Here is a 19,658-nt window from a genome sequence, read left to right as displayed (position 1 = left end):
TCCCCTGTGATTAGTAAAACATTAGCATGTACTGTAACTTGTCTTTCATATTCTGTTTTCTAGGGAACCTGGGCCTTGACAATGATCCCAACTTCATTACAATCATCACCTAGCTAGTATGCTGCATGGGAATGAAGCGATGAGCACTCTTTGGGCTTAAAGCCTCCCTTTTGTGGGGGTGGGGGTACAGAGTCCTGCTCTGTTGTCCAAGCTGGAGCACAGTGGCACCATCTTGGCTCACTGCAACCTCCACCTCCAGGGTTCAAGCAATTTTCCTGCCTCAGCCTCCTGAGTTGTTGGGATTACAGGCATGCGTCACCACACTTGGCTAATTTTTGTATTTTCTAGTAGGGATGGGGTTTCACCATGTTGGCAAGGCCGGTCTCGAACTCCTGGACTCAAGTGATCCACCCACTTCGGCTTCCCAAAGTGCCAGGATTACAGGCATGAGCCAGTGCACCTGGCCTGAGCTTAAAGCCCTTAAGGAGGTACTTAGGGCTGTTTATTCTGAAAATGTCTGAAGTCCCAACATTAAGCCTTCAGACTCTGGTTCTGACTTGCCTCCTGCAAATCCCAGCTCCACCACAAGCTGTGAAACCTTCGACAAGAAATTTAAAATCAAGTTTTTGTTTCTCATCCATAAGATGTAGATAATCAGAGTACATACACCATAGAATCCTTGTGAAAAGAAAATGAATCAATACTTATTTAACACCTGGCACAGAAAAACATGCAATGAGAGTTAGCAATCTCTTTCTCCTGCTGCCTGATTTATGGGGTTATTTCTCACTGCTGTATGACCATCTACCGAAATATCTCCACTTGCAATTTCTAAAACGTTAGAGGATTATATACCAGGAAATCTATCTGATTAGAATTGTGTGCAAAGTGAAAGTAAGTAGGGACTGAATAAAAACCACAGAGTTAATGTATATTAGTGCAAACTCTGTAGAAAGCTCCCAATAATCATTATTGCTTACATCCTGGTTCTTGAACATATATTACCAAATTTTGACGCTCTAAATGAGCTAAAGTATTATTATCCATGTTTGAATCATGCTGTATTCCTGTAGAATATAGAATTTTGAGTTAGCATAATCACCCTTGAGCATCTACACTATCTCAGTTGTGAAACACGAGTTTAGTGACCATAAACAAAACTCAAACTCACTCCATTTCTGATGGTTTACCTCCTAGGATAAATATCAGTCTAGGATAAAATAGCAGTCAGATGAAAGAAAGAGTACACCTGATATTTTAGCATCTAAAGTAGTATTGTATAAAATGGTTATCCAATATTTAATAACTGTGTTTTTATTTCAAGGCTCATTCAGTTTAATCATTATTCCTTTATTAATCAAATATTCTATTAGAAGTATCCTCAAGGTATGAGAAAGAAATACCTAACTCTACCCAGAATCAGGGAGAGATGGGTGACACATATATAAGGACAGAGGACCAACACACGTGAAGAAGACTAACCTCACTTTCCATCTTCACAGCCCCATTCACAACCTCAGAGCTCATACTTGGATAGCTTGAGTAAAGAATTTCCTTTCAAAGCTGACCTCAAAATAATGTTTCTTTTTAATAATCATGGTGCTTTATCTAGAGTTTAGTCAATGAAATCGGAAACACCCTACCAAACCAATGGCCCACAGGGATAGAAATTATGGATTCTAAGATATGCTACTAATATATAGAGTATAAGTTAGATTATTTATAGTAAATTTCAACAATAATGTGCAAATTATGATTAATTGAAACTCCTTATAATTTAGGGGAAACTCTCAAGTTACATTTTTAGAATATGGAGAATGAATCTGAGTGAAAGAACTCTGGGACAGTTATTAGTGCAGCTCTTAAAGGCCCTCTTAGTGTGCTTCCTGGATGCTGGTATATTGTTACTGGTGAATGCCCAAAGATATTTTATGAGTGAGAGTGGGCCCAAGAAACAATGCAATTCTTTCAACAGCCAACTACTCCAAAAAAGCAGTGAGACCAAAGCTCTACACTACTGATCTTGCAGATTTTATTTTTTTATTTTTTTGAGACAGAGTTTTGCTCTGTCACCAGGCTGGAGTGCAGTGGTGCAATCTTGGCTCACTGCAACCTCTGCCTCCCAGGTTCAAGCAATTCTCCTGCCTCAGCTTCCCAAGTAGCTGGGATTACAGGTGCACGCCACCATGCCCAGCTAATTTTTGTATTTTTAGTAGAGACGGGTTTCACCATGTTGGCCAGGATGGTCTCGATCTCTTGACCTCATGATCTGCCCACCTTGGCCTCTCAAGACCTTGCAGATTTCTTATTCTTCAAAGGCTGCTTTGGCTACAGAATTTCCAGGGCATCTCCTCAAGCAACATAGAGACACCAAAGAGTCAGATCCACTCACATACAAACTTGGTCTATGTCCTTTGCACCATTTGTCTGTTGGTTCAGTAATATACAAGAGAAGCGACAACCTAAAACCTGGTCTGGTTGTCTTTGGCATCAACCTTAAAATCAGGACTAGACTTTGTGGCCTGGCCCAGCTCAGACACTTCCTCCAATGATATTAAAGACTTCTTTCAGAAAAATGTTCATTTACCAGTATTGCTGGGCAGATGCAGATTTAACATGAAGCTATTAAAGCCAATACTTCCAAGCCCCAAGGAGGATCCTAACAATGATTCACATTGTCCTACATTTTTATAAATTTTGCAATATATATTATATATATAATATGTTATATATATATTTTATATATATATATATTTTTTTGAGACGGAATCTCGCTCTGTTGCCTAGGTTGGGGTGCAGTGGCCAGATCTCAGCTCACTGCAAGCTCCGCCTCCCGAGTTTACGCCATTCTCCTGCCTCAGCCTCCGGAGTAGCTGGGACTACAGGCGCCCGCCACCTCGCCCGGCTAGTTTTTTGTATTTTTTAGTAGAGACGGGGTTTCACCGTGTTAGCCAGGATGGTCTCGATCTCCTGACCTCGTGATCTGCCCCTCTCGGCCTCCCAGAGTGCTGGGATTACAGGCTTTAGCCACCGTGCCCGGCCGCAAAATATCCAGATCAATTCAAAATTTCTATTCTCTTTCCCCTTGATTACATTTTACATCACATTACGTGAAGTGGTTGCAGCCAGTATGGAGATCTGTCTAAAAGAGAATTAAGTCAAGGATACATTTAATTTTCATTTAGTGGGATTATTTAAATGACTCATCTTCAATTCCACATATATACATACAGTTGTTAGTCATTCCAGTGTAGAAATGGCTTCCAAAAATAGTCCCACTATCCATTGCACTGAGACACCCAGCATTTTAGCATGGAAGTAAGACCAAAACTGGTATCACCATATGAATATAACCTGAGGTGGGTGGCACTAGAATTACGGCAGTGGTAGAGGAGAAATTAGGCTAAAATGAACAGAGCCAGAAGCTATTCTGTGGAAAACTACGAAATGATTAGACATGTAAATGTGTCATTAGAAGACGTTGTTCTTGCCTACAGAGTCAAAACGAAAGTTCTCTCCTGGATGATGCGGCATACAAGTTAAAAATGCACTGTAAGGTTTTTCTTTTGTTGACAAAACTCACAGAAACAGAAATTACTAGTTTTTTTTTGTTGTTGTTTTTTATGGAACACAGACTTGTAGCAGTATTATTAATAGCAAGAGTATCTGTAACAGTTTGTACGAAAAAGAAACTTGATAGAGGTTTTTCCAAATTTGACACAATGTTAAAAATTGACATGTCATTAAAAATAACAAGTTGTGACTTTGGAGAAATGGTTCTAAACTCTCAATAATAAAAAACACAAATTTCAGTCAACCACAGTAGCGAAAAAATTAAATAATCTTTCTTATTTTCTATGGCAATGATTACAAAATTGTTTTTGGAAAGACAATTTTGTCTTTCCAAAGGCAATCAAGCAAAATTTCAACCCAAAAATGTAAGAAAAAAAGCATTAGAGATGTTTGTCAGGCATTTAAAAAAATACGGTTATTCTTCTGAGTTTTGTGATATCTGTCATATTTGTTGACTTTTAAACTTTTAAGTTGCTGTGATTGTTTTCCTTGTTCTAAACAAACACAATTTTGTTCTTATGATATTCTTTTTCTCAAAACAGGCATTCGAAATAGTATGAGCTTCAAGCCCCACAAAACTGGGATTCATTTCTGGGATTAGGCATTCCTCGACAATTAACCCTTGCTTATATAGCATTATCAACTCACTTCAGTGCTCTAGTTATCCTTCATACTGTTGTGTCTCCAATTGGAATTTGTAAAACTCATCCCACAATGCAGAAGGATGAGCCTAAGGCCGCAGGGAACATGATGAATGATCAGTAGAAGACACTCATTCATGTTGTATCACATGATATACAATTAGATTACATGCTTTTCTGTCTCTACTATAAGTTTTTTTTAATTTTTTTATTTTTATTTATTTATTTTTTTTTGAGGCAAGGCCTTACTCTGTCATCCAAGCTGGACTGTAGTGGCATGATCACAGCTCACTGCTGCCTCAATTTCCCAGGCTTAAGTGAACTTTCCATGTTAGCCCTCCCCTGCCCCACTAGCTGGGACTATAGGTGAGTGTGCCACCATGCCCACGTTATTTATTTATTTATGTATTTATTTATTTATTTATTTATTTTTAGAGAGAGGGTCTCACTATATTGCCCAGGTTGATCTTGAATGCCTGGGCTCAAGCAATCTTCCTGCTTTGGCCTCCCAAAGTGCTGGAATTACAGCTGTGCACCACCATGCCCAGCCTCTACTACCAGTTCTTCATTTAATCATCTGTACCAGTTGGCACCACATGCCCAGACAACCACCATGGCTGCCTACAAGCTGGTGCTGATCCACCACAGAGAGAGCACGTGGAACCTGGAGAACTGCTTCAGTGGCTGGTACAATGCCAACCTGAGCCCGGTAGGCCACGAGGAAGCAAAGTACCGCAGGCAGGCACTGGGAGATGCTGGCTCCAAATCTGATATCTGCTTCTCCTCAGTGCAGAAGAGAGTGATCTTGACAATCTGGACAGTGCTAGATGCCACTGATCAGATGTGGCTGCCAGTAATGAGGACTTGACACCTCAATAAGGGCACTGTGGGTGTCTGACTGCAGTCAATAAAGCAGAAACTGCCGCAAAGCATGGCGAGGCCCAGGTAAAGATCTGGAGGTGTTCCTGTGATGTCCCACCACCTCTGATGAAGCCCAACCATCCTTTCTACAGCAACATCAGTAAGGATCACAGGTATGCAGACGTCACTGAAGATCAGCTACCCTCCTGTGAGAGTCTGAATGATGCTACCACCAGAACTCTGCTCTTTTGGAATGAAGAAATAGCTCCCCAGATCAAGGAGGGGAAATGGGTACTGATTGAAGCCCATGGAAACAGCCTTCCAACCATTGTCAAGCATCTGGAAGGTCTCTGAAGAGGCTATCATGGAGCTGAACCTGTCAACTGGTTATTCCCATTGTCTATGAATTGGACAAGGACTTGAAGCCCATCAGGCGCATGCAGTTCTTGGGGGATGAAGAGACCATGGGTAAAGCTATGGAAACTGTGGCTGCCGAGGGCAAGGCCAAGAAGTGAGGGCTGGCGGGCAGGCTACTGTCCTCAGGAGCACCCTCCCTCCTGCACATGTCACACTGAGCACATCTGTAGGCATCTTAAGTTGAAACTGCAGATGGGGACCAGTGGCTCCCATTTTCATTTCAGCCATTTTGTCTCGTGTAGCCACTCCCTTTATGACCTCGTCAGAATAATGCTTCTAGGGCATGGGTTCTCAGTCCAAACCGAGGAAAAGCTCTCCTTTTCCAAGAGTGTTGAAAGGTAGTGACTTGGGTTTTTGCCAGTGCTTTGTTTACTAAGGACTTGTGGGGAGGAACCATTCTAAGCCATGACCAATGAGGAGAAGAAAGAGAGCCGATCTATTCCTGGAGCCAGTCCTGTGCTCTTCAGAGTCAGGCCATTGCCTGGGGGCTCTAGTCACTCAGTGGAAGATGAATGCAACCTGTATGGTGATGTGACAAACAACTCTTTCCTCCCTCACCCCAGAGAAGCTGGCTCTAGCAGGTTGAGATCAATCCTGACTTTAGTGTATGTGTTACCTTTACTTTTATAAAAGTATAGTGTATATAAATAATCCAAAACAATAACCTTTCTGGGGTTTCTTGTGGCAGTTGAAATAGTCCCACATGTGGTCATCAGAAAGTAAACCATTCCTCACACCAATATGGGATAAGCTCCCTGACCTATGCGGGGCAGGAGTGCCTCCTGCTGTTTATTTTAGAATCTCTCCCCCACCTTGTTTCATGGTTGTGAAATGCCTCTTGGTCCTAAGTGTGTCTTTCACTGACTGATTTCTGAATCATATTCTAGTTGCTTGGCCCTGCCACATAGGCCCAGTGTTCATTTGAGCACAACTGTACTAAGTCCTTTTTCCAGATCAGTATAATAAAGGAATGATGTACAATTTAAAAAATCATCTTTACATCCTCTTCAGTTCAAAGCTCTATAACAACAGAGAGCAGGTGCATGATAAATGTGGAAATGAGAGAAGGAAGAAGTAGAGGTCAAGAAAAAGGAGAAAGGAAGGGGAAAGGAAGAGAGGCAGGCTTTTAAGGAAGGAAATGGAAGAAAAAGATCATAAAAATGATTTAAACTCTATTTTACACATCTCAAAGGCAACTACAAAGTCTTTGTTTTTTTGTTTGTTTGTTTGTTTGTTTACCATTTGCCCATTTGCCATATCTTTTAGGGTATGTGTGTGTACCTCAAACTTTTATCTTAATTCATTTGTTTATTTGTTTGTTTTTGATACAGGGTCTCACTCTGTCACCCAAGCTGGAGTGCAATGGCACAAACTTGACTCACTGCACCCTCAACCTCCTAGGCACAAGTGATCCTCCCACCTCAGCCTCCCATGTAGCTGGGACCACAGGTGCACGCCACCATGCCCAGCTAAATTTTTTATTTTTTATTTTATTTTTGGTACAGATGGGATCTTACTTTGTTGCCGAGGCTAGTCATGAACTCCTGGGCTCAAGCGATCCTCCTGCCTTGGCCTCCCAAACAGCTAAGATTACAGGCATGAGCCGCTGTGCTTGGCCTTTTATTTTAATTCTTTCAACTTTTATTCACTTTCAGTTCAAGACATTTCATATGCGATCTGTTATTTTACTCAGTATTATTCTCACCAGCATACTGCTTTTTAAAACCAACTAGAATTATTAACTATGTTATGCAAATGAAAATCTGTGAATTTAATCACAAAGAGTGGCCCAGAGGAGCCGCTAAGTCCTACAACATCCAATGGGAAAATTTCAAGAGTCCTATTATATTCAATAACTCGTATACCAATGCCCAGAATTTAATATAAATTGAACTGAATCCTACACACAACTCTTTGTAGATTCTGTCTGTCGATAAGACATGCTTTCATAAAAACTGGCAAGTGAAAAATACAGACTACAGCCCATTTTAATTTTCATTTCATTTTCTTTTCAATGAAACATTGTGAATGTAGTGGCATCACATAAATATTTATCAAACTCTATAATTCTTCCAACTGTAATGATAAATAAAAGTATCTTTCAATGTGCATACAAAACACTAGCAGAAAACCATTCTTAGAAGACTGAAATGATATGCAAGCTATCTGAAGTCATGAAGGACAATAAATTTATCCCACTGCCTTCTAGAGAGTCACAAATACATGAAGCAATATAATCTGGTAGTTTTGGTAATCTGTACTTACTAGGATTCTGAAATTTCACTGTTTGATAATTGAAGAAATAAAAATAACACAGCATCACTTGGCACTGGGGAAATGAGGACCCTGACCTGATGGGCTGGTAAGCCATTGAAAATGTCTATTATTAAATGTAAAAGGAAGACTGCATACAGAGAAAAGACCACCCAAGTTTCCAGGTTGTAGGTTTGCCAACCTGTTTGGATTACCTCTTTATGACTGTCATTATTTTTATCATTTACTAGTTATACAGAGACAATAGCAGTTCAAGCCTGATACACAATGCAGACATAATTACAGATTTGAACCAACAGTACTATATTAAAATTGCCTCAGCCCACAGTTATGAAAAGGTCAAGAAGAAGGCACCTGCTGAAAAGAGTAATAAAAACATGCCGTTTATGATTTTCCAGAAGCTTCTAATCCTTTCTCCCACCTGGCTTACATGACAACTACAAAGTTCATCAGAATGTTGTAGAGTGTTCAGGACTCCTCAGGGAAACATTATTTTTTTTCTCTCAAATAATTATGGCCAAAAAGTCTAGAGCTAAGAAAAGTTTCTGCTGTCACTTGATCATAACTTCATTCCTCTCCCTTGCCTGCTTGGGTCTCAAGGGGAAAATTTAAGGGCAAGCCTGGGCCAAAATGCAACAAGCCTCTTTTGATTTAGGTGGGCAAGAGTAAAAATATCATCTCAAAAAAAGAATGAGGACAGGGGATGCCATTTATTGTGGATTTGTCATGAATTAAACCAAAGTCACCAAATAACATCTGTCTTACTCCTCAACTTGTCAAAGAGGAGTTGCCAGGCAAGTTTGGGGAAAAGAAGTTGGAAAGATTAACAACCAGCTATAAGACAAAATATGATTTCTGGTGCTTCTGAATATGAGACAAAAGAAGTTTATATTATATTACATTATGCAAGAGAGATGCAACTATAGGAATTAATCACTCTTTTAAATATCTCGGCTGAAGCTAATGGTTTCTTCAATGACAAAGAGCTCCTCATTTTTCAAACAATACAGCTCTTCCATTTCTTGGTTTTCACTCACCCACTCTTGACTATGATGATTAGAGGCTTTGGACAAAGAATATTAGACTCAGCACTGGCAGCTAGTGAACAGTTCTTCAATTGAACTAAATAAATAAAAGCTACTCAGTTGTTTGCCTTTATTCTTTCCTTGGCCACCAGCTGAAATAAATCCTTTTCCCTGTAGAAGATCAAAGTACAGCATCACAATGTTTGAGAGCTTGAAAGATCCTGGTACCCTACCATCCGGCCAAACCCCTCTTTTTTCTGTCTGGTGACACAGGTTCTTTACCAAACAAAACTTGTCCTTTCATGGTAGAAAAGATGTGGAGAGCATAAGTTAGATGGGAAGATACAGTCCTCTGGTTTCACTTTCTTATCTTGTAAAATGAAAGCATTAGATAATTATTCTCTCTCTACTGTTGGTACTGAAATGTACCAACACATCAAAGCAGTATTACAGAAACTGTAGTAGAAATTGCTAGAAAATGTCGGTATGCAAAATATTTTAAAACTTAAAACCTATTTTAGAAATATTTAAATAAGAAAAATATTTTATCAGTCAAGGTCCTGGTGGAAAACAGATGGCACACTCAAACTGGATAATGAGGAACATTTAATAAATAGACTATTTACAAAGGAGTAGGCAGAGTTTAAAGAAGTAAAACAAAAGAAAACAAAAATAGTGTGGTAATCTAGGGCTAGTAACAGCAAGGAACTGTTACCACCCATCCGTGGAGGGATGCATCCAGCCCACAGTAACCAGTGTAGAAAGAGTCAAAGGGATGAATATCTTGACCTGGCTCTCCTTCTTTCTTATTTTCCCATTGGTGGAACCAAGAGATGTCAGACAGCAAAAGAGCCCACTGGTCAAAAAGCCTCTGGGCACAGAGCAGAAAGAAGAGTCCGAATGGATCACAGAGGTGAATGGGAGAGAGTTCGCCCAACTCTGAACACAATTATAAAGTTATTATTTATTTATTATTGGAATAATCTGTTCACAATATATATAATTAGCTTGACGGTAATTAATATGTCTCAAACACCTTTTTGGTTTGTCTATTTGAATTCAAAGAGTACATCAGGTCTCCTAAGCCTCTGCTAGGTCTATCAAAGCATTTGGAATAAAGAGCATTCTGTGCTCAGATATGCTGGGGAAATGCTTTCAAGAGCCTCAATGCAAAGAAAGGTAAATGTAAATGCATAGGCACGGAGCCTATGAGTCTTTCCTCATAACAGCAGATATGAAAAAATAAGAAAATAACTGTCCATACCTCCTGGGATGACTGAATGAGACCATCTGTTTAAAGCAGTGTGCACAGAACTTGGCACACAAACAGATGGTGCTCAGTAGATGTTAAGCACTGCTGCCACTGTTGCCAGCATCATCTCTTGCATCTGCATTGTGACCTTTCAGCTACCCATTTCTTACACCCGTGCCTCTTTGTGCCACTAGCACCTGGCGCAGTGCCTTACACATAGGCAGTGCTCAATTAATGTCAACTTATGAAGACGATTGTGAGAGTTGTCATGTGCTATGTCATGCTATTCTACTGTTCAGTAACTATTCACTCCTCTCTCCCTCTCCCCTGTTGGAGGAGTGTCATAGTCAGTTTAAGTTGCCATAAAAAAAATACCTTACAACCTTACACTGTTGGTAATTTGTAAGCAACAGAAATATATTGTTCACAGTTCTAGAAGCTGAGAAGTCCAGTATCAGGGTGCCAGCAGTGTTTGGAGAGGACTTGCTCCTCATAGATGCTGCCTGCTAGGTGCCTTCATATGGCAGAAGAGCAGGGGAGCTAGCTGGAGCCTCTTTTATCAGGACATTAATCCCATTCATGAGGGTGGAATCTTCGTGATTCAATCTCTTCCCAAAAGCCCCACGTCTTAACACTATACATTTGTTATTAGGTTCTAACATGAGCTATGGGGGGGTGCTGAGCTTGACCCTATGACCTGCTTTGGCCGATGGAACGTGAGCCAGTTTTGAATAGAGGCTTTAAGAGGCACTGCAAGTTTGCACCAGCCCTCTTGAGTTCCTGCCTCTCACTTTGAGAACATCACATCCCAGATAGTGAGTACTCCTTCAGCCTGGGTCCTGGAATAAAAAGACATGTGGATCAGATCCTAAGTCAATCCAGTCTGCCACAGTGCTGTTTCAGCTGTTCCCTCAGAGTCTGGGGCAAGAAAAAAATATTTCCATAAGCCAGTGAAGTTTCACAGTTGTTTGTTATATAGCAATAATCCAGAAAAATCTGACAAATACATATGTGTAACAAGGTTATGACGGCATGCTGGACTGAAAAAGAGGGACAATAACATGAGATTTTGAGTCCATTACACTAGAGTTGAAATTTTAGCTCTGAACAGCTACCAGATGTGTGACCCTGTCTGGGCAAGCTTCAGTGATCCCTACCTTGTTGCATTACTGTGGCAATTAACAATAGTACCTAAAATGTACCTTGCACAGTGCCTGCCACAAGATAGGTACTTGATAAATGGAAGAAATAATCCAATTAGTAATAAAGGATGGCAAAATACCTTCCCAATTATCCATGATTAAAGTGCTAATTGGAAATTGTTCATCTCAATTAAATATTTCTTTAATTAACCAGATAAATAGAAAGGGTGAAACCATTGCTCAAGTTTGTAGCTTCCAAAATATTTATAGAAAATTACATTTTGAGATATATACTGTGCTCTTTCTAAAACGGTGTAAAACCTCAGAGTAGTCAAGAATATGAATCCCTGTTGTATCAAAGAATAAGAATGCATTCTTTGTGAAGAAAAAAAAATGATTAAATTGCATCTTCCAGACTAGTGATTTAAATCGTGATCAAATCCACTATAGTCTGGGAGGCCCCCATTTAATCCATTTACTGTGAACATTATTAAACATTTATTAAATGCTTGTGCATAGCAAAGAATTTCAAAGGTATGGTTTGGTTCGCAGAGCTCCAAGAAAGTCAAGAACATAAAACTACTAAATGTATCAACTAATCCCAGCACACACACTGTCACAAAACGTTAAGCACTACAATTACTGAAGCATAGAAATAGATTTTTATCCATTGGGAAAGCATTCAGAAAAAATCACCACTAATAAATAATAAAAGATTTATTTGAATTGTAAAAGTTGACTAGAAAAGAAATTTATTTAAGACATGAGCTCAAGTCTCTGCCTTTCAAAAAACTAATAAAAAATAATTTACAGAAAAGATACATATAATCTGGTAGCCATTGTCTGAGTAGCTCAAGTAAATGTAGGGTAGTGTTTGCAAACCACATGAGGAGGAAATGCTTGAAAAGCTTCAATGAAGATTCCTGGGCTCCCACTCCAGACCTATTGAATGACAAGCATTGGGAATTTGGCCTGTGAATCTGCATTTGTTAACAAACCCTCCAGGTGACTCATGTGTACTCTGAGAGCTGCTAACCAATGCAAACCCTTGGGTAATCTTTGGCAGCTGACTTAAAGGTTTTAAAAGCCTCAAATCCAAGCAAGTCTAGGCCATTCTATGCCCACAGGTTAAATAAAGACAAAGGAGTCTAGCCCTGAGAGTCAGTAATCGCTACAGGGCTAAACAGCTTTTCATTCTGCCAGCAACTCAAACCATATTTTTTTTTTTAGCACTTGGAAGCAAAAAACTGATGGATCATTCAACAGTAGTATAAACTCAACAGCACCAAGGTGATGGCTTCTCTTATTGGGCATACAATTGCCAAACTTCTCTTCAGCCCTAGCATCACCTGGAAACAAGTCCAGGTGGTCATTCCTCATCAGCTCCTTGGGCTTAGATTCTAAAATCTAGAAGTGCTGAGAGGAGAGAAAGAAAGATGGTTAAGATTCTATGGACACTCTAATCTTCATTAAAAAACTCAACAAGCCCAAACCTTTTTTCCTGTAATACAGAGAAAAAACCCAGTTGTGTTTTCTAAGAGAAGGGAACAGAATGAAATAATAAAGGAGGAAAGACATTGCTACTATAATTTTAAAACTATGAAAAAATCAGAAACATGAAAGAATGGAAAGAAAAGGGCACTGGATTAGGACTGAGGAGATGTGGGTTCAAGATGCAGCTTATACCCTCTAAAACCTGTGTGACCTTATAAACTCACTTAGCTACTCTTTAACTCAAAGGAGTTAATGTTTATAGGAAAGAGGTTTTTAAGTCACAAAGCAATGTGAAAATATAAGTGGCATTAGTATCGCTGATGACAAAAGTTTTTATTTTTATTTTTAATTGTTATTTTTTTTAAGACAGGGTGTCACTCTGACACCCAGGCTGGAGTGCAGTGGTGCAGTCACTGCTCACTGCAGCTTCGTCCTCCTGGACTCATGTGATCCTTCTGCCTCAGCTTCCTGAGTCACTGGGACTACAGGCATGCACCACCACACCCAGCTAATTTTTTGTATTTTTTTGTAGAGATGGAATTCCACTATGTTGACCAGGCTAGTCTGGGACTCCTAAGTTCAAGAGATCCACCTGCCTTGGCCTCCCAAAGTGCTAGAATTATAGGCATGGGCTACCATGACTGGCCAATTAAAGGGTTTTTTTTAAATATATATATATATATATATATATAATTCAGAATATAATGGAGCAAACGCAAATACATATCTTTTCTAAGTAATACCCAAGGTAGAAACATTGTAGCAAGTTACCTGTGGGAAAATCTAGGCCACAAATACCAAATTGTTCCTACTTTTCACTGTATCAGGTAAACCAAAATGCAACTTCCTGATTAAAGAAAAAAACAACTGGGTATGACTTGATGTAGTCATCTATATAGCAGTGGTGAATGATTCAGTTCGAACTTTTCCTATGACCTACCTACCCACATTTACCTGAGTCTCAATGCCAAGTTCATCACTAGAGAGCCATACAAACAATGGGACTATAAAGAAATCAGGAAGGTTAATCAATGACCAGCACCATTAGTCAATAAGTCCAGGGTTGCAAGGATTTTGAAACCTGTTTAATACTTTATTGCCTTACAGATTTTAGCTCAACACCAAATTTCAGTGTAGTTGGGAACATGCAAGGAAATTCCAACTTATCTTGAGATGGGTGAGAGCAAGGTACACTGCAGTTACACGAAGCTAAGTTTGAAAGTAGGCTCCATATTCTATGTCTTCTCTGAACCTCAGTTCATGAGTTGGTAATTATCAGTCCCACCTCATGGTGTTGTTGGAAGAATTAAATAAGACCTGTCTATAAAACCCTCTGTACAGTGTCTGGCACATTGTAAGTACTCAATGAACTCATTATTATTAGTAGTAAAGTATTAGTACAGAGTAGGCACTCGGTAAAGGCTAGTTCCCCTCTTTTAACATTTTGTACTTAAAAGGCAGACATATATTCCAACCAAATTTTAAGGGATACATGATAACATACAGTATGTGGCAAAGTCAGGGTGAAATTTCCTAACATTGACTTTTTAATCTACTATAGCTATGAAGACCAATTTTACAATTTACACTGGCCATAATTAGAGCCTATGTATACAAAAGCTATAGTTTAAACTTGAGATGGCACATACAGCTTTCTTGCTACCTAATATTTAATATAGTTTCTTAAATCATTTTTCTGGTATTGTGGATATACAGTTAGTATGTCTATAGGGATACCTTCCTACCTCCTGTTCTAATCATCATCACTGGGACTGTTATGAACAGAATGTACATATATGTCCCCTACAAATTCATACTCAGAAGCCCTAAACCCTTATGTAACGCTATATAGAGATAGAGCCTTTGGGAGGAAGTTAGGTTTTGATGAGGTCATGAGGGTACAGCCTTAATGATGGCATTAGTGCCCTTATGGGAAGAAAAATTCCAAAGCCTGCTCTCTCTGCCATGTGGGGACACGGCAAGAAGTTGGTAGTTGGCAAGCCCAGAAGAAGGCCTTCATCTTGACTGTGCTGGTGCCCTGATCTTGGACTTCCAGCTTCCCGAACTATAAGAAATAAATGTCTATTGTTTAAATCAACCAGTCTGTGGTATTTTGCTGTAGCAGCTTGAGCTGACTAAGGGAGCAAAAGCACTCTATGAATATTGTGGATAAGTATCTAATGTATGTAAATGAGCTCTGAAAATGGTAAGGTGCTAATATTACCATTTAAACAAGACTAGGGAAGACACAGGCTCTCACTTGAGATGTCTACAATCTAAAGTCTAGAGAAATGCACAGTGCTAGCAAAGGAACAGAAACATACACATACACAGAGACATGCATGTGTCCAGGCACATGAACATTTTAAAGACAAATAGCGACAATAACAAGTATTTCTAAAAACCTGTATCTTTATCTATGAATGAATAATTTTAAAAGTAAGTCAGAAGCAATAAAAATACTGGAACAATTTTGCCCCATATTTTTAAATGTTTTGTAAAAAATCTCCTTACAAATAAATTCTTAAAATCAATTTTTATAAATGAAATTCATAACAAGAGTCATTTATTCCATTAAGAAAGCATTTGTAGAAGCACACCTCCTTATATTAATGGAGCTACAGAGTGCAAATGTCCATCATTCAAGGACCAGACGAACCCATGAAAGATAAAAGACCAAGCAACTAATGCAATATCACTTCTGCAAAGCCTTACTGTAAAGGGAAAGATTCTTATATAAGATCCATTTGAAAATCCATTTCACACTTCTAACTTAAAGCCAATTCAAATGTAATTTACTTTATCAGATTCCTTCATTTAGAGAGGGTCAGGAGTACAATCAACAGAAGTGACAATTACTTAGCCTTATCAAAAGATGACCTGGTAGCAGTAGTGCTGAGCAAGAAAAAACAAAACAGAACAAACCAGGACTCCCACTGGAAACCACGGCTGTTAGTGTCTAAACAGATCTTCTAACAAACCAGAACATTCTAAGAAAAAGCATCTACGTGCGTCGTCTCTGCACCAAATGCAACCTCATTTGTCATTCTATTTTAGTGGCCTAACATTCCTTTACTTTTCCAATGTTGACCATTTAAAAGAGTTGAAACAACACTCTTGGCACAAAATATTACACTTACCACTCTCGTCATCTATACTGAACCTTCCAAGACCACTGCCATCCCTGATGGAGTACTGGATCTCTCCATCCCTTCCGGAGTCTTCATCTCGAGCAGTCACCTGCAGCACGCTTGTTCCAATGCGTGAGTTTTCTTTTACAGATCCAACAACAGCAAAGTCTGGGAAATAGGGAGTGTGGAGGTTTTCATTGACATCCACCACTTCCACCTCAACAAAGGAAACAGATGACAGAGAGACAGGCCGCCCTTTGTCTTTGGCCCGCACAGTAAGGTTATAGAATTGCTGTTTCTCATAATCAAGCTCTTTGCTCAAGCGGATGGCCCCACTTGCTTTATCTATTTCAAATCTCCCATTATAGTCATTGACCAAGGAATAGCGTACTTGACCCCCCAATCCAAGATCTGGATCATGGGTCTCAAGCCAAGCAATGACAGTGCCAACAGGGAGATCTTCAAGAACCTTCACACTATAGCTACTGGGAATGAAAGCCGGGGAGCAGTCATTGACATCATCTAAAAAAACTTTAAGAGTGACAACTGAAAACAGTTGCTGACCACTTTCTGCCTTGTCCCTCGCTTCTATTTTCAAAGAATAATTGGCTTTGGATTCCCGGTCCAACTGGTCGGCTACATAAACGATTCCAGTTGAGCTATTGATGGCAAACTGCTGTGTATCTGTCAAGACTGAGTAAGTCACTTCACCATTAGAACCTAAGTCTTTGTCTCTGGCTTCCACTTGAATGATTTCAGTACCAATGCCTGAACTTTCAAGAATGTTAACTGAGTAACTGTCTTGAATAAAAACTGGGCTATTGTCATTAGCATCCTCCACATTGATGGTCAGCAGTCTCCATGATGATTTCTGTGGATTACCTAAGTCATAGATGGTGATATTAAGGAGATAGAGGTCTGTGTGTTCTCGATCCATGGGCATAAGGACTTTCAGCTGCCCAGTTTCCATATCAATATTAAAGCAACTATCCGTATTTCCATCTGATATTGTAAATAGCACTTTTCCATTGAAGCCAGAGTCGGCATCATAGGCTTTAATCTTCAGAATGTTAGCACCAACTGGCAGATCCTCCTTTACAGCCACATCAGAAGGAAAAGACTTGTCAAAATATGGTCCCTGCCTATTAATTGAATAAAAGTCAAGAAATCCATCTTCCAGATTCAGTTTCCCATTTGCTTTTGCCTTAATGAGTAGCTTCTCTGCCAGCTTTTGAGCCACACGAGTTTCTCTGCAGCTGAAGCTCTTTGAAGACACCTTCCCATGTAGGACGGAAATGTTAATAGACATGGGGTCTGCAAGATTCTCTCCATCAGTTGCTGTAATTCTGAGGGCAAAATTGCCATTTTTAATGCCAGAATTTGTCAGTGATTTTTTAAGCTGTAAAACACCAGAGTCTGGGTTTAAATAAAAGAAGCCAAGTTCATTTCCAGAAATTATTTTGTACTTTACAAGTTCAAGTTCATCAATATCGATTGCTGAGACTGCTGTGATGTGTCCACCGACTGGAAAGTCATATGAAATAACTCCCTGGCAAGCCACTTTTTCAAAGAGAGGGCTGTTGTCGTTGACATTTCCTATTCGAATAGTCACATTGACCTCACTTTCATGGCGGTACGGCGAACCCCAGTCAGAGGCTCTAACAATGAATCTGTAAATTTCTGGGGAGGATTCAAAATCCAATTCTTCAGTTGTGCTAATAACACCTGTAAACTGGTTAATGGCAAATGGTAACAGATTCAGGCTAGCGATACTATAGGTGATGTACCCATTTTCCCCTTTATCCTTATCAGAAGCTGAAACTGTTAGAACACTGGTTCCCACTGGAACACTTTCATTCACATTAGCATCGTAGAGTGGTTGCTGAAATTCTGGGGTGTGGTCGTTCGCATCTTCTATGCTGATGGTGACTTGTGTTTTTAAATCTCCTTCCTTGTTTGTCACCTCCAGTTTATAAACCTCCTTCTTAACAGTATTCAGTGGCTGTGCTGTAACAATCAGACCTGACCGAGGATTAATTTTGAAGTACACTGCATCCTCACCAGGAGATAATTTGTATTCCACATCTATCGGTTCAGGACTTAGTTTTACTATAGCAACCACGACACCAGGAGGGGAAAATTCACTTACGCTCACATCGTACACTTCTTTTTCAAATCTAACGGGGACAGTGTCTCTTGTGGGGTTGCCAATGTGGACTGCCTTTAATGCTGAAAATTTTTGAGGAGATCCCTTGTCTTTTGCTTGAAGAGTGAGATTGTAGCCATAGGGAAAGCTCTCCCAGTCAATCTGCTTCCTCTCCTTAATCTTGTACTCATTCAACCACTTTCCTTCCTTAGCCAGGAAGAACTGATCTAAAGGATCCCCAGCCACGATGGAAACAGATTCGATCTCTCCATTGGCTCCATCATCTAAGTCATCAACTGTCACCACTGCATATGTCGGCTCTTTTTCCAATGAGAAAGGAACATGAGTGACTACCTGGATTGTTGGGGCATGTTCATTTATGCGCTCAATGTGAACATAAAGCTTTGCAGTACTGCTCACTCCATTGTTTCCATACAGTTTCATTCCCCGGTCCACAGCCAAAATTTCCAGATCATACCTATTCTTTTCATCATAATTTAATCGGCCACTTAAGGAGATGACACCACTCGTGGGGTGAACTGAAAAGAGATCAACTTTATTTTTAAAGTAGTAGTAGAATTCTCCATTGGAACCAATATCTGCGTCTGTTGCAGTCACCTGGGCGACACTAGTCCTTAGAGGTGTGCTTTCTGCTATGGTAACAGAGTATGTTGTGGGTGAAAACAGAGGTCTCAGATCATTCATATCTAAAACCTGTATATTCACTTTGGTCCATGCTTCCAAATCCTCTCCTCTGACAGAACCTTTTACTATCAATAAATAATTATCCTGGATTTCCCTATTTAATATGGCAGAATTGCCACCTTTAGTTCTTATTCTGAGAAAACAGAAATCTGCAATGATGACTTCCTCTGCTTTGAAAAAGCCTTCCTCATCTCCGGACACTATTCTGTATTTGATATCCCAGGACAGATCTATTAAGGTGATGCCCATTCTACTCTGGCTGTTGACGTAGGTCCTTGCTGCTGAGTTCTCATACACAGTAGCATTATAAATGGAATGTGTGAAGTGGAAGCCCAGGGGCCCAGTCCCCGGCAGCCCCTGGGAGACGGTGGCCAAAAGCTTGAAAAGCAGGAGGATGAGGCAACAAGGAGGAGGCCGTGCGCCCACACAGTGTCCCATAATTATATCCATCACATCATACTTCCATCCTGGAGGGGAAGAAAGAGAGAGAGAAAAGATAAATTAACCATCCTAGAAGAAGTGGGAGAGTGGGAAATAACTATTAGGAAACCATGCTTCTCAAAACTTTATCATAAAATCTTTTGACTAAAACAGCAATATAAGAAAAAATTAGAAACCTCGCCACTACTAGGAAATGAGGAACCCAAGATTACTAGAATTTAGCCGAATCTTGTAAGAATTTTTTTCAAGTGACACTTTGTTTTAAATAACACTTTTATACTGCTGACAGGGTTGTTCATTGGTACAAGATTTCTTACATTCTGAAGGTCAAGTTAGAGGTATATATTGGAGGTCTTAAGTGTATTTACCTTTGACTTAGAACTGCCTTTGTAGTAATTATCCTATAGAAACATTTAAACACGTATCTGTTACAGCACATTTTAAAGTAACAAGGCCGGGCGCGGTGGCTCAAGCCTGTAATCCCAGCACTTTGGGAGGCCGAGACGGGCGGATCACGAGGTCAGGAGATCGAGACCATCCTGGCTAACACCGTGAA

General features: G+C 39.8%; 1 protein-coding gene and 1 pseudogene across 9 annotated transcripts in view; one reads left to right on the top strand and one right to left on the bottom strand.

Annotated features, from left to right (window-relative positions):
• FAT3 (FAT atypical cadherin 3) overlaps positions 1-19,658 on the bottom strand; it is a 687,971-nt gene that overhangs the window by 530,630 nt on the left and 137,683 nt on the right. For all 9 annotated transcript variants that reach the window (XM_015435598.4, XM_015435601.4, XM_015435600.4 and 6 more), the window contains exon 2: positions 15,820-19,128. In XM_015435598.4, the coding sequence (XP_015291084.3) occupies positions 15,820-19,111 (3,292 nt within the window). In that variant the 5' untranslated portion in view covers positions 19,112-19,128. The remainder of the gene's footprint in view (positions 1-15,819; positions 19,129-19,658) is intronic.
• On the top strand, positions 4,553-5,705 carry LOC141408508 (phosphoglycerate mutase 1-like; annotated as a pseudogene).

The sequence above is a fragment of the Macaca fascicularis genome, chromosome 14, assembly GCF_037993035.2.
Source record: "Macaca fascicularis isolate 582-1 chromosome 14, T2T-MFA8v1.1".
Lineage (NCBI taxonomy): Eukaryota > Metazoa > Chordata > Mammalia > Primates > Cercopithecidae > Macaca > Macaca fascicularis.
Note: the sequence above shows the minus strand (reverse complement) of the source record. Positions and strands in the feature narration are given on the sequence as shown.